The 16,651-nt window shown below is 30.8% G+C and overlaps 1 protein-coding gene across 1 annotated transcript; it reads left to right on the forward strand.

The window, feature by feature from the left end:
• On the forward strand, positions 553-5,162 carry LOC109363190 (probable beta-1,3-galactosyltransferase 14). The gene is made up of 7 exons (XM_019609358.1): positions 553-1,029; positions 2,002-2,154; positions 2,233-2,315; positions 2,423-2,522; positions 3,459-3,572; positions 4,047-4,189; positions 4,705-5,162. Exons 1-7 carry the CDS (start codon positions 701-703, stop codon positions 4,791-4,793), a joined length of 1,011 nt encoding a protein of 336 aa, XP_019464903.1. The 5' UTR covers positions 553-700; the 3' UTR covers positions 4,794-5,162.

Raw genomic sequence — 16,651 nt, forward strand, 5'->3', positions numbered from 1 at the left:
TATTCATTGATGAGCTAATACATTTGATTATACAAATGGACAATTAATATATTGCCGGTTGTTTTTTAGTATCATGTAGTTGATCAACAATATATAAAAAAGTTCAAACTCTTCCCTTGTCTAGTATTAATATTAATGCTAAAAACAAAAAAATAAATAATATTTATATATTGTTAATGTAAAAACTATACACAATTACTTTTCAATTAGATTAATTTTTTCTCGAAAAAATCAATAAAATAATAAATAAATACAAATAATAAATAATATAATATAAAATTTATATATTACCATTAGATAGTTTCCCTCTCAAAACACGACTCATTTTATAGAATCTTATTCTGGTTGAACAAAATTGTCCCAACAGTTCCACAACATCATTGGTTGTGAACATATTCCAAAAAGAGTTATGTTCGTATTTCTATAAACAATAATTTATTTTGTCTTTTTATGTTTTTTTTAATTAATTAGTAGTTTTATGTCTTTTTTATGTTTTTTTAGTTAGTTAAATTGGTAGGACACAAAATCTTGTGACAAATTCATCTTGATTCGTTCATTGTTCCCAATCTTACATATACACAGACAGAGCGTTTTCAAATAACAGTAACTATAGCTACAGTTTCATCAGTTTTATTTCACTCTATACTATAGTTACTTCCAACCTCTGTGTTCGTGTGCCATGAACAAAAGCAAATAAACCATGCCTTCTTCTCCAAAATCCTCCACCCATTACGCCCGCCAATCCGCCACCTCTCGCAGATCCACCGTCATCATCGCCGTCATCATCATCACCATCGTCGGAATCGTTGCTCTTCTCAGACCAATTGGCGGTTCCCGGTGTCTCAGCCCACACCCCAGATCGGTTCGGGTGGTTTGGGAGCACGGTAGAAGTGATGGGAATCTTGGGGTTGAGACTAATAGGCATAAAGTTATGGGCTTTGTGGGTATTCAAACTGGATTTGGATCTGTGGGTAGGAGAAAAGCGTTGAGGAAAACTTGGTTTCCCCATGATCATGAAGGCCTTCAACGGTATTATTTTCATTTTCTTCTGTCATATAGTGTCACTGCCCCTTTTTCCCTATTGAGTTTATCATGGGTTTTTGTAAAATGTGAATAATTTCTGCAAAATATTGTGGTATAACTGTTTGAAAATGCAGCATTTGATTGATTTAGTATATCTGTTTTTGGGGTTTGATGTAATATGGGAAATGTAATTTAATCATGGGTTTTTGAGGAATTTGCACAGAGTATATGTTAATTGCACTTAGTGTGCTTAGCTATTTACATAATTCATATGTGGGAGGGTTTTAAATTGCGGTCTGCAATATTTCTGTTGAAGGAGTCTCCATAATGGTATCGCAGCTACAATTCAGCTATCGCGATAAACACAACATAACCGAAACACAATTTAATACAATGCATCAGATTTTGCACCGCACGGTACGCACTACTCATATTATTAAAGAATGGCCGGTTTTCCTATTGTGTCCATTGGTACTGCTTTAAGAATAGAAAAAAAAACAAGTTCTCAGAAGTTATGTATTAAATATCTCGAGAGGATGGAATATACTTCGTTTTCCTTGAAAGATTGGTTTGGTGGGATTCTTAACCAATGCACAACAGAAAAACTGATAAATTAATTAGACAGAGTCATAGAGTGTGGTTATGAGAATAACATTATTGATTTGCAAATCTTATTGTCCAAATGTTTGCAGTACTCCACTCCTTCTGTATAAATTAGGTGTAGTTTAGGAAATGTCATTGGTTTTGTATTACATAAAAGGTTAATTTACAAGTCATGCTAGGTTCTCCTCTGTGTTTATATGATCTAGTTTTGAATTACATTCCATTCAATATCTATGTGTTGCTTTTAGTTCTTACAGTTTATGCAGTGTGAGCCCTTGTATGTTTTGTTGGCGGGAACACTATTTTGATGGAAGCTGAGTTCAAATATGGTGCAAATTAGTATAGTCATCTTTAATAATTGCCCATTGCTTGCAGCTTGGAAGAATCCACTGGATTGGCTTTTAGGTTCATCATTGGTAAAACGAGTGATAAAGCAAAGATGTCTGCACTTCAGAAGGAAATAGCAGAGTATGATGATTTCCTTCAGTTGGACATCGAAGAGGAGTACAGTAAGCTCCCATACAAAACGTGTGTGCTGAGATCGACTAAACTTCTGTAATTTATGTCTGTGGCTTATTGCTAAGTTGAATGCTTCATTTATTACAGGCTAGCTTTTTTCAAAGCTGCTTATGCACTTTTTGATGCTGAGTATTATGTCAAAGCTGATGATGACATATATTTAAGGCCAGGTGACTAGACCTTTTAATGCTTGTCATGATTGTAATTGGTGAACTTTATGAGATCACACTTACATCTCTAGTTCAGTCTTACTCAAGCAATTTCATTTTATTGTCAGATCGTCTTTCATTACTACTGGCAAAGGAGCGATCTGACCCTCAGACTTACATAGGATGCATGAAAAAGGGGTCTGTTTTCACTGACCCGAAATTCAAATGGTTAGTTCTGTTTGATTGAGTTTGTTGTATCAAACATGAGATTAATTATCCCAACTCTGAACTCTTTTTTTCTTTATCACCAATATTTTAATTTGATCCTGTTGGATTAATTTTCTCGCAGCATTACTTTTATTTGGGAGAGGGGGGCATAAAATGGGACATTAATAAATTGCTCCTATGATGGAATGAGATTTTCCCACCATTAACTACCTGGAGAGATCAAATTTCAAAGTGATTTTATTTATAGTTTTCTTTTTTATTTCCTTGCCTTCCTTTCTTTGTTAGGTGTGGGGTTGTGAGAGCCAGATTATTGAGTGGGATCTCAGATTCTGAAAGAGTGCAAGTGTTTATCAGTGCATTCTAAGTTTGACCATGGTTGAATCGAAAAAAGCATAAAACTTTGGTTATTATTAAATTTGATTGGACTTCAAAATGTCATACAATTCTAAGTTCCTCAACTGTTATTTCATATCATCTTTAATTTTCGTCTTGTTACTACAGATGAAAGTTCTATTATAGTAATTTTCAAATCAAAACAAAAACTTTCTTGAAACTATACAATAAGTACATATGCTCATTCCTTTATAGTTCAAATGAAGCCTGATGGTGTTGATTGATACATGTAATTGCCCCTGCTTAATGGGATAAGGCTTGGTTGTTGTTGGATGGAAAATTTCAAAAGGGCTAAATTGAAAATATCTCATACAATTGATGTGATGCTTCATTGCCATTTGCCAACATGAGACCTTATGGATCAAGTTTAGAATATCTATATTTGGGATCTAAATTATATGTATCCTTTCTTTTTTGGATGGAAATATCAATGTAGTGTGCTATCTAGTCTCACCACTATAGTGACATTCGAAGGTTTCAATTTATAACCAGCATACATGTTATTTTCCTTATGGGAGTAATCGTGGTGATAAAATCTTGCAGGTATGAACCACTATCGTATTTGCTTGGACAGGAGTATTTTCTTCATGCTTATGGTCCTTTATATGTTCTTTCTGCTGATGTTGTTTCAAGCTTGGTTGCTCTTAGGAATGACAGGCAAGTCTTTTTCTCCAGAACTTGCATGCATCTATTAGGAACTCTAGCAAGTGATGCTTGGTGCACTTGTCGATGTTTAGATGTCGGATTTTTTATTATTACATTTTTGTGATCGACATAATGATTTTTGCATACCAATTTGTGTGCTTGGTTGGGTCAAATACCCTGGGGATCAAATTGATAGTAGCTATTTTTTTAGAATATCTCTTTAAATAACTTTAAATGTATCATTGAAATATTTGGAGGTCATGAGCTGGATTCGTGCTTTTATTTATTCATTTCATTCATACAATATAATAACTTGAAGAATAGTTGAACGAGGTCGTAAATTTTGTTTCTTAGTCTCCTCTTAATGATTTGGCTGAAGACTACCATGGATAAAAATGATGATATGGATCTTTTTCAGTAATTAACCCCTTCCCAATGCTTATTATCTGGAAATATAATGTTTGCATTTTTTGTTTTAAATCACAGTTTTCGGATGTTCAGCAATGAGGATGTTACTATTGGAGCTTGGATGCTTGCAATGAATGTCGAACATGAGGATAATCGTGAACTTTGTTCTCCAGAATGTTCAGGCACTTCTATTGCTGTGTGGGATATACCAAAGTGTTCAGGTTGGTGTTTCTTTTTGCAGAAAAATTTAAATTTTCTCTACCCTTCCAAAATCCTCCATTCAAACATCCCCCAAGCAGCATGTTTTTCTTGAAAACATTGCGGGTAGAAGCGTTGCACAACTAAAGTTTTCAGCATTAGAGTAAATGGTAGGTATCAATTCTGAAAGATTTATGAATGGTCTAACCCATGTTAGGCTTGAAAATGATCCATAAAAAGAGAATCAATCTCTTTTTGGTGAGGTTCTTGTATATGTAGAGTGTTTACTATCACATCTTTTATATATATATATATATATATAAATAAGTGATTCAGGTGAGAGCAATTGTTATCCCGAGAAATAAGAATAATTAATATGCACAATTAGATTTTATTTAAACGGTCAAAATTAAAGAAGTGATCATGTGACCAACAACTAACTTTTAATCTTAAACATCCATGTAGATGTATATATATATATTTATATATAACAAAGGAAACAATTTTTCTTAATGATATGGGAGTTGTTTACCTACAGGCCTTTGTAATCCAGAAAAGAAAATGTTGGAACTTCATAAAAAGGACACCTGCTCTAAGACACCAACCTTGGAATCTGATGATGATTAACAGTATTTGTGGAATCACTTGATCTTGTAAGCGATGTTGTTGTGTTTTTCCCCTCTCTTTTTCTGCCCCTTTTACTAAGAGGGTAGCATAGGGTGTTATGAGGGAGGTTCTTTAGCTAAAGCTTTTATGCACAGCATGAAGAAAATAGATAGACTATACAGATTATGAGATTATATTTATTTTTCTAATTTCCTGATTTTAATGTGGCATTATTCATCAATTAGTTCATGACATTTTTCTTTTCAATTCAAGGAATGTATGGAATCAAAGTGAACTTGAATTTTGAGAATGAAGTGCATTCTTTCTTGTTTTTAGTTGAAGATTGTGTTGAAGAGATAAGAATGGGAAATTAAGTTAGTGTGTGTACAAGACATAATGATAGATGATACACTCATTATATAAAAAATTACATAATTGTGTGAACTTTAATATTGCAACCAAAGTTAAAAGTGTAAATTTCCTAGTATTATCTGAAACGAAACACAAATTAATAATATATCAGGGTCTTTGACCCTCAAAAAAGGTATTTACACTTGAGTTTGGAGTTGATTGAGATCGCATTTGATTGTTGGTGTTTTTATAAATATCCACTTAACCTCTGTACTAAATTATCAAGTCCAGATACTACAAAAAAGAAAAACTACTTGCATTGTATGTGTATTCAATATCTTTATACGTATGATAATTAGAGATATGCAGTGATAGAATATGTTTTATTTTTATTTTATTTATTTAAATATCCATTATTTAATGAGAATAATGTATCTCCTCATATCAGGAGATAATTTATCTCCTTATTTGATATGCTTAGATAATCCTTTGATGATTGGACCTTAGATACTTACAACTCCTTTCAAAATATATTTGTCTCTCAAGGTAGGCCCCTTTAGGGTGTCTGAATTGTGTGGAGATAGGGCCCAATAATTCATGGGAGTTTCAAATAATTTCTACCCATAAGAGTAATTTTATCACCATAGCATGAATATTTTATTGTTTTTTATTTTTAAAATTTATTGTATAATTGAAATAAGAATATTACCCGAGGTGACTAAAAATGAGACCGAATAAGGCTCATTAAGAAAAGAAAATGTATTTCTTGTTCTCACAATTTTAATGAGATTGTTTTCAAAATTTATTATAAAAATAATGCACACTTATATTCTTGATATACAATACACTCATTTTTTATCTCGTCCTTAAATTTTATTTGAACTCTGATATACAAACTTTACTTAATTAATTATCATAAATTAGATGCCAATTTTTTTTCCAGGGTCATACTAAAAGATGCCAAAAAAATTTCCAGCGTCATATCTATAACATGCCAAGACCAACACTTTCCCATATGATACAATATCCCCAACATCGAATAATTTAGTAAATGTATTTTTGAATTATAGAATATTGTATACAACCAAAACCTTTTTAAGTTATACAGTACTACTAGTTGACAATGACATCAATGAACAAATATAGGATGATATTGAAAGAAACTTTGCTCTTTTAAAGATCCTAAGTACGTTTTATAAAGTGTGAACATTAAATTATTTGTTAATGAGGGATGATCTATACATCTTCTGAATCAATATCAAATATATGTTTTAAATAAAGCTATTTAACATATATGGAGAGCATTGTATTTGAATTAAAAAATTCACTGTATTTGTATATCCATATTGTATTAAGTATTTGAGCTTCAAGTGTCCAAAGTGAGCGGCATCAAAGTAAAATCTAAATGCATAAATTTTTAATTTTTTTTTTGCAAACACACCCTAATGTTCAAACTAGCACATTTTTTTTATTTTTTCTTTGTTTTGGTAATTGCAATTTGATAACGATGAACAACTAAATTAACTCTAATAAGTAATAAAACTCATTCAAAGTTCCATAGGAAAAAGAATCTTCATAAGCATAGCACTTATTAATGTACTTGAATTCTCTTCTTTCCAAATGCTTGGTGCTTGTAGAATTGTTTCAGTCATAAAGAGGTCATTTTCACTTATTTATTTTCTTCTTCTCTATGGTCTATTGATACTGCATTTTCCAGTACAATTATCACTTATCTTCATTCCTAATGGGCATCACGTGTCATGAATTCCCTCAACATTCTCTTCAAAAACAAGAATCAATGGTAGCTGTGCCCTGACACACTTTCCTCATTGATCTGCCACTTTTCACTCTTTACTATTTATATAGCCTTAGGATTTTAACTCAAAATAACTATTGTGGATAGCATCTCTATGAAAAACTGTCCTATAGAGAAGAATCCTATGTAGAATGGCCTCAATTTCAACACACAATAAAGACCAACCACCTCTTCGCAATTATAGTTTTATTTTCATAATGGATCAATTTCACGTGTATCAATGGGCTTAGTATTTGAGATTGTTGGCATCCTTTCATAATATAATTTTGGAAGGAAAAAAAAAAAAAAGTGGAGACTTCAGAGTCATGCCTTAGATTTAAATAAGTGAAAAATTATATACTTGATATGATATGAGGAGAAAAGTGAAAGAATTTATAAGTAGAAAAGATTCATAAACTAATGTTTTAAGGTTTTGACTCAACGTGGTGTCTTTCTCTACTCTTCCCATGCCCTAATAACAATGTAACTCCACGGTCGTTGGAGGCTCATCAGTCGTGTCTGGTCCAACAAGTGGTATCAGAGTCGATGGTTCGGCTGAGACATGATGAACTTAAGGGGAGCAAACTAGTAAGTGTGTGGTACCCACACTTGAGGGGATACTGTTGGGTTTATTCAAATATGTAGTCTCACATTAGATATGAAAGGATGAGTGAAAGAATATATAAGTGGAAAAGACCCGTGAAACTAATACTTTGAGGTTTTAGTTCAAAATGTAATATCTCACTTGTAGCTCACAACTCTTCTCGTGTCTCAGTAACAATGAAACTCTCCGATTGTTGGAGACGCCCTAATCATAATTTGATCAACATCATAAAATACACTTATCATATAGCTTTGAAATCTTTTTCATTTTGAGATTGTTAGCATCCTTTCAGAATATAATTTTGGAATAAGAAAAAAATGAAAGTCGAGACTTGAGAGTCGTGCCTTAGATTTAAATAAGTGAAAAATCATATACTTGATATGATATGAGGGGAGAAGTGAAAGAATTTATAAGTAGAAAAGATTCATAAACTAATATTTTAAGGTTTTGACTCAAGACATGGTGTCTCACTTGTGACACTTTACTCTTCCCATGCCCCAATAACAATGTAACTCCACGGTCGTTGGAGGTTCATCGGTCGTAGTCTGGTCCAACAAGTAGTATCAGAGTCGATGGTTCGGTTGAGACATGATGAACTTAAGGGGAGCAAACTGGTAAGTGTGTGGTACTCACACCGGAGGGGATATTGTTGGTTTATTCAAATATGTAGTCTCACATTGGATATGAGAGGATGAGTGAAAGAATTTATAAGTGGAAAAGACCCGTGGAACTAATACTTTGAAGTTTTAGTTCAAGACGTAATATCTCACTTGTAGCTCACAACTCTTCTCGTGTCTCGGTAACAATGAAACTCTCCGATTGTTTGGGACTCCCTAATCATGATTTGATCCAACATCATAAAATACACTTATCATATAGCTTTGAAATCTTTTTCATTTCGTTCTACCATAAAAATCCAATTAGATAATGGATCCTTAAGGAATCAGCATGTGTTAAACAAGTCATATCATATCGCTCATATAAACTTACGAGAAAGTACTAAAGAGTGGCACATGAATTCATGTTATTAGTTGCACAATTAATTTAGGTTTGGATTGTGATGTGTTGATATGATAATTCTAGGTGCCAAGAGACATGGGAGCAAAAGAAGGGGTTGCCCTTTATTTCTTCCATATTTGACAAAGAACAAGACATGAAAGCCTAAATATAGGTATGTCTACATCTATTGATTAACTATAGCAATCCATGACAATGTTCAAGAAACTCATGATTATATTGTGTCCCAAAATTTCCTTAGTTATCTATTCCGTACTAGAATGATTTTCTTCACATGAATAATAGGACATTCTAAGGTCCACCATCATCTCTTGCAAATTACTACTCACATGGCATTTTATCCTCTTGGAAATCCACAAGTTTCAATACTAAATGCCTCAAATTTATAATGCAATCGGTGGTTAATCTTTAGTGGGGTCTTCCAGAACCATTTATTCTACTTGCCCTCTTTATTTTTTTTATAGATTTGTAATTGGTGAAAGACAGAGTTAAATCAATGTTTTCACAATTGAATTTGTGTTGGCTTGGCATGATTTTAAGGAAGATGAAAATAGGAGCATCAAACAAGTGTGCTAGATGAATAGAAGAGGATAAGAAATGCTGAAAGGTGCCTTTATTAGATAAATACTTTCTCATGTGATGGACCTGAAACCCATAATTGTTGGGTCTGCAGTATAACCCTTAAAAGCTTAAGTGATCTTACCTTAAAAAACTAAGGTTAAAAAACCTAGACTTTCTAAATTTGCATAATCTCCTCTGAAACCGAATTTGTTTTTGGACACTTCTATTCTATTGATGAATGCATCCAGAGCGGGCAGAAGAAATTATTAGTGACCAATGGTCTAAGATCATGTAATAAAATGAGAAGACTAATTATAACTCTTTTTTTCTTTCATTTTTTGGAACAACTATTGGGTGGCTTTTTTTATATTACCAGTTATATCTCTTCATCTTTTGGTATAAAACTAATCTATTTTATGTCCCTATAACAAGTATCGCACTCAATAATCAAACTCTTGACATTTTGGTCGTTTTGAGATCTAGATAGCCTTTGTTGATTACTGGGTGGTTTGTGAGCAACTAGTATGCATCAACTATGTAATAAAGAATGGGAATTAATTGGACTAGTGCAATATGATTATCATATGATCAGTTTTTGATGGTATAAAAGCGTACACAAGTTAATCAAAGTCAAATCCTCAATTCTATTACAGATAATGCATATTCTAACATAACATCAAGTAGAAAGTTAACTATTGCTCAAATCAATTGCATAAGCAAGTTATTCACAACTACTTTTATTTTTTTAGCTAAGAAATTTTTTATTTCTCACTGAGCCAAACAAATGAACAATGACACTTTACCAAATCATCTTATGTCTCTGTAACAGTTATTAGAGTTCACTAAATGCCATCAATTTGAACAACGACACTACATAAAGTTAGACAGTTTATCCAGGAATATAGGTTTTGTTGATTCACTATAAGCTGGCATATATAAGTGGACAATGTTCATGCAAGGTTTTGACATTTGAGCCAAATTAAACAAAGTAAGATAGTTGAATTTGTAGTATTGACATTTTTCTTCATATATAAGAATGCCTTTCATTGTTCTATGCCCTACCTTTTACATGACTTGTCAATCATTAGATCCATAATAAAATCAAAGTGGTTGTAGCCTACAGGAAGGTCTACCATAACCAAATATAATGGGAAGGTGAGTATAGTACTATTAAGTTGTCCAATACTCATAGTGGTGCCAATAACCAAATAAAATAGGAGGTTAGTGTAGTTTTTAAAAATAAGGGAAGAGGTTCATATAATTAAGTTAAAAATTGAGATCAATATAATTTATTTTTTATTTAGTATAAGTTAAGCATGATAAAGCTTTCCTACCTAACTTATCGGCTGCAATAAGAGTAAAAAAACACTAAAACCGAACCAATCAAAACAGAATCTCATAATTTTGGGTTTGTTTGAGTTAAACTTTCAAAAGAAATAAAAGAGAAAATTTTAAAACCATAAAGTATACTTGTGGGATGTCGAATCATTCTCTTTTCGTTCATCTAATCTAAAATTCAACTCACAAACTAACACTTACATAAACATTAGTGTTGTGAGGATCCATTTCACAGATAACCATTGGATTTGTTATGAATTTTATAGCATAAATTAATGCTTTTGCTTAATCTTAGTTTGGACTCTTATAATGTATCATGTTGTCCAATACTCATAATGGTGCCAATGCACAAATTTGACCCCACAGACACCAAAATACCTCCAATATTTGCAGTAGTTCAACCCTATTATGGTAGTGTCTAGGTGTGCTTATCCACTGTATATAATATAGATATCATTCAGAGGAGAAACTAAACACTTGTTAGTCATCACTTTGGCTGAACTATTTATTATTATTATTATTATATAATAATTGAGGGGAATACTATGAACAAAAGATGCCTTCTCTATACTCTAACCTTGTTTAATGAACCACAAATGATAATGGCAATGGCTTGTTTATTTTCAAGAACAATACAGTATTATACTATTATTATTGCAATGCCCCAGTTAGATGCTTGCTTTCTTAAGGTCTAGTTCAATGAACCTTCCCTAGAATATCACAGTACCATTTTTGTTTACCACTAAAGAAATAAGGTTTCTCTTTTTTGACCCCACCCCATTTTATATATTATTTGGCCCTTGCTCATTCGTATAAGCTAACAATTAATCATGAATACCATAGTTTAATTAACAACAGCAGGTAGAACAAGATGAGAAGGACACTTTAGAGCATTTATAAATATAAAAAGGGTCACTATAGCACAGAAACATTCGTAAATTAGCATATCTTTTACAAAGGAAACCAAAAGAGAGAAACTAAAAAAATAAAGGGAAAAAGAATAATATTCTTAAGTAAAGGAAGTTGGTATTTCAACCATTTTTTGCTAGAAAAAAATACTGAAGTGGAGCACCCAAAATGGATGCACATCATTGAATTAATTACACGAACTACTTGTTTGTCTAACACTCTAAGCATGCGAATCATTACATATATAATGTATGATACAATATAGAACTCTATGTGTGATTATATAATCTTCCACAGTTTAATTTTAATTTTTTTTGTCTCATAGGGTATAATTATATATTCTTCTACAGTTGGCATCAATCCACTAAGAAGGGCTTTAAAGTTTAAACACATACGGTCATGATAAACATAAAATTAAGTGGAGCAAATGAGCAACATGGATAAATGATCATCTCTTTCGGTAAACAGGAATTAAAAATCATGTGATAGCATTTAAATGAAAATGTTCTGTTGTGTTTGTAAACGGCCAGAATTCACACAAAAGTATTTGTTTAGTTGTTTAAGGTCTCACTAGATTCTCGATAAGAACAAAAAATTAGAAATTCAATTTCTAAGAATGACACTTATAAGAAAAGACAATTATACCCTAAAAAAGATTAATTACTTGCCAATAAAATAGTGAAATAATAGTATAAAAAATTGATGAACACAAATGACTGAGTCAAGTCACATCATCTGTTGAGCAACCTAGCTTGTAGATAATGTAAAATACAGCATAGCGAGCAAATCAATATTATGAAATGAAAAGCATATATTATTTCTTTCTAAACACATAGTTTGCACTTTGGAGTGCAAAAATTAGTACACTTGGTGGCAACATATATATGCTTCAACCATACTTGTAAGAACATGATTGTTTGGGTAGAAATAAGTATAAGACATATAAGAATTAGATGGTAGAAATTAGTATAAGACATATAAGAATTAAATGGGTACATATTTGCTGTCTCACGCTTTGTACCATTTCATGTCTCATGGGCATATAATTGGTCAGAAAAAATATATTTAAGTTAAAATTTAATTACTAAATATTTTTCTGACTAATCATAAGTTCATGGTACATAGAATGATACAAAGTGTTGGACAATAAATGTACTCCCAAATTAAAAAGGGGTGAATAACATATAATTAGATGGATTAATGTCCTAACATTTTGAGTTAAGATACTATGGTTCTACTTTAACCCATTAACGTATATCTTCCCAAATTATTTAGATAATAAGGTATCACTTTATGTATTATTGTTTGTTTGTGATTGATTGAAAAATGTATTTAAGTTAAAATTGTAATTGTAATAATTAATTATTTTTCTAACTAATCATAAACAGTAATGCATGAAATGACATATTCTTTTGGGACATAAGATGTCCTCTCCATAGTATCTTTGGCTCAATTACTAGACTTAGGAGAGCAATATCTATTGTTATGAAGGTTGTATTACTCTATGTACTCATTCATTCTCATTGATTAGAAGAGTAAAACATGAATTTAATATATATTAATTTTATATTTTTTGAAACTCCCAAATAAATATATGGAATTATATATATCTCATACACACAAAATGTGGTTCGAAGGTGGGTTTGCCATCTTCTCCAACTAGAGTTTTATTTTGCTTTCCATTTGTCATGCCTTGGGATCTCAAATTATAAATAAAATTCAGTTTGTTTAGAAAATTAATATATTTACAATGAAAAAATGTTTGGTATTATTTAATTTTTATTTTATGTTTTAGTTAATATTATTTATTTTTATTATTAAATAATTTTATATTACTCATGGACGGTACTTGTAGGATGGGCAACACAATCTCCTTTCCTGGTCTCAAATTTGTCTTGTGGGTTTTTATCTTCTGATTGTGAAGAATAATTCTTCCCAAATTCATGTCTCTAGTGTCCACCCAAGGATTCTTAAATAAATATGTGTTGTCATGTGTGTATCAATGTAATCATGTGTACTTAATGTGTCATTAATATTATTCATAGAGAAAAGTGCTATTTACACAAAGTTGCACATAAATCATTTCATATATATATATATATATATAATTTTGACTAGGAGCTTTTTTTCTGTAATTTTGACTAGGAGCTTTTTTTTCTAGGTTATTGTAAAGATTTATATATAATTAATAAATTATTTATTATTTTTTGGATCAATTTTTTTAAAAGTTAAGATGGTCGAAAGTTGACTCTTATATCAATACAACAGAAATACTCAGATTACGACTTAACTCTAATCTTCTATATGAGAAAGATTAGTTATATATATATATATATATATATATATATATAATGGATCAATTTATACTCAAGTTAAGTTACACTAATTATACTTAATCTTAACATTTTATTTTCTTAGATACAATAGATCAAATAGGTGAGTGCAATAAATTATTTAAAATTTTTATTTTTCTCTCTAATCACTTATTACATTCAATCATTTGGTTCGTTAGATATAAGAAAATGAAGAATCTACATTAATTTAGTATAATTAATATAAGTGAGGTTTAAAATGAGAGAGACTATCTTTGGAGTAAGTTTACTCCAAGAAACAAATCTAATTCCAAGCTATAAAAAGACCACTCCACCAAAGTGATTGAGGTAATTCACCTTCACCAGTTCAAACTTCATCCAACTCGGAAGCACTTATTTGTCATCCACAATTGCCACGTGTTATTCCCAATCCCAACATTCCACATGAATGCCACATGATATGCTACTTCTTCACCACCTCCAACCTCATCAAAAGTCTTACTGTGCACCCCACTACACAACCCATGGTGGTCTCTTGTGATGAAATAATTGAAATGTTATTTAGATTTTTTAAAGAAGAATATAATAAGTTAAGTAATCAAAGATAAAAAAATATTACAAAATATATTTCAAATATTTTAAAACTCATACATATCAATAAATAATACAGTTATGAGTATAAATCAGAGTTGCGTTGATAGTTATGATTATAGTAATGTTATATCAACAACTAATACAAAACAAATTCATACAAATCAAGGGAGAAAAGATGAATATATTACACATACGTGTCAAAATGAAGTTTCTATTAAAGCTCTTCACATAGAGATAAATCCAAAACTTCAAATACTTGACTTGATATGAATCATTTATTTGGGAGCAGTCGGTTTGTAACCAACCATTTTTAGATTTCATTTAAAATATATATTTAGGCTAAGATTCTGCTACATTTCCAAAAAGATTAAAAGATTAATAATTTAATTCCTACGAACAATATTTATTAAAAGAGATAAATATGTATAATTACTTTGTTACCATAAATGAAGAAATAAAACATTTGTTAGTACAAAAAAAGAAAGACATTTAATCATATATATACAAATCACACAAAAATCTAACCATTAAATTAATTCCAATTACTTCTTAAAATAGCCCAATTTTGGACTGCATCATGTATGTTCAGAAATCAATCATAATTTTGCTTTCCAATTATTATATAATATCATAATTTGACTTGATTACAGTTAATGGCAAATAAATATTTTATGGAATATTCCATTAACGTTGGGGATAATGCTAACGCCGTTACATCACGTGCTTAGCTGGAGGTCACTTTACAGTTTGGGTTCTCCTTAATGTGCCAGCTGGCGCTGACATGGACAGCTGGCTCTGCACATGGACAGCTACTGTTTCTGTATAACATGCACACGTGAAATCCCAATGTTACCCCTAAATAGCACCTATGTTTTCATATCATGTCAGATATGCAGTCTAAATATTCTCAAAACAGTAGGGGTTTCTTGGTCATAATTGAAGAGGGTTGGGATTTTCAAAGACTCCAATAATATCGGTGTCTTGGCTTGCGTAAGAAAGTGAGTAATTTGGAAAGTGCAGAAACCTAGAATTTAACGGTGAGAGTGAGAGCAGCTATAGAGAAAGACACTTCAAGAGTTGGTGACTTTTTTTTAAAAACAACAGCATTTTTTTAAATCACCCTTGCAAAGAAGGTATAAAAATAGGGTCAAACTCATCTCCATTGTCGAATCAATAAGGTAATAATAATTTTTTTATTTTTAAAGAAAAAAATAATTTAAATCATAGTTGTTGAAACATTATTTTTAGCCCTTATTGCAATTCTCATAGTGCAAGAGAGAATCCCATCATGAAAATTTGTCTTTTATTTCTTTTAATATATCATTTTGATATAAAATGAGTTACTCTCTTTTGATTTTTATCTTAGTAATTTTAAGAAAACCCATGAAATAAATGAAATGTGTTTTCACTTGTCCTCACTATTCAATGTGAAAACCAAGTTTGTTTTTCAAGGGGATTGAAAAATAGTGTAATTCCGAATTTAAATTTAGATGCTTTCACATTTTGTTCCATAGCTAAACAAGGTGATCTGATTTTATGGGATTTTTTATGTAAGTTAGCTTATTATGAAACAAATTTATGGGAATTAAACAAAATTTATAGATTAATTAGCTGTGTATAAACTGTGTAGTCAAGTAGAAAATTATTTGACAATTTATTAAAACATGAAAAATTATATTTGTTGACATTTAAACTAATGATAGTAAAAACATTGTCTATAACCCAAAATTTGATATCCTGATTTTTTTTAAATATGTAACAAAAACGTAACTATTATATATAATAGGAAGATTTGATATTAATTGATAATAATATTAACATAATAAATGGATTTCATATTCAGATCACTGTAGTGCAAGTATGAGGAGACCACATAAGGGTTGAAAGAATAAAAACGTATGGTGCAACCTAATGAGAGAAATTGAATAGGATCACTATTGTTCAAGTATTCACGTGAGTCCACATAAGTTTATGAAAGTTTTACTTTAAATTTAAGATTAGGAGGACTCAATAATATTTTTATGGATCAATTATTTGATTTTAATTGTTCACTATCATAGTTCCTATTTTTGTTAAAGAACACATCATATATCTCACATCTCAAACAAATCGGAGTTTAGATAATTGTTATTTTTTTTTGTACAAAAGAAGATATTTGTGAGAGAAAAATGTGAGAAGATAAAGGTTCAAAATTATACAGCCTTATGGTTGATATAACAGTTGACATTAATGATGTATTTAATTCTGTATTATTGGTGTCCAGACTTTATTAGCGAGTTATTTGTAATATGTAACGAACCATAAATACAAACATTTTATAAGCCGTGATATATACCAACTCTGTTGAGTTTTCTAAACCTAACTTTGTTAAGCTGTCCAAAAAATGCATCATAACTTT

Source organism: Lupinus angustifolius, chromosome LG13 (assembly GCF_001865875.1).
Source record: "Lupinus angustifolius cultivar Tanjil chromosome LG13, LupAngTanjil_v1.0, whole genome shotgun sequence".
Classification (NCBI taxonomy): domain Eukaryota; kingdom Viridiplantae; phylum Streptophyta; class Magnoliopsida; order Fabales; family Fabaceae; genus Lupinus; species Lupinus angustifolius.

What these genes read in the sequence shown, in the direction of transcription:
- LOC109363190 (XM_019609358.1), top strand. Translation starts at nt 701, where the DNA reads ATGCCTTCTTCTCCAAAATCCTCCACCCATTACGCCCGCCAATCCGCC. An exon ending in GATCATGAAGGCCTTCAACG is followed by an intron (nt 1,030 to 2,001) that starts GTATTATTTTCA and finishes CATTGCTTGCAG; the next exon opens with CTTGGAAGAATCCACTGGAT. An exon ending in ACTGACCCGAAATTCAAATG is followed by an intron (nt 2,523 to 3,458) that starts GTTAGTTCTGTT and finishes AAAATCTTGCAG; the next exon opens with GTATGAACCACTATCGTATT.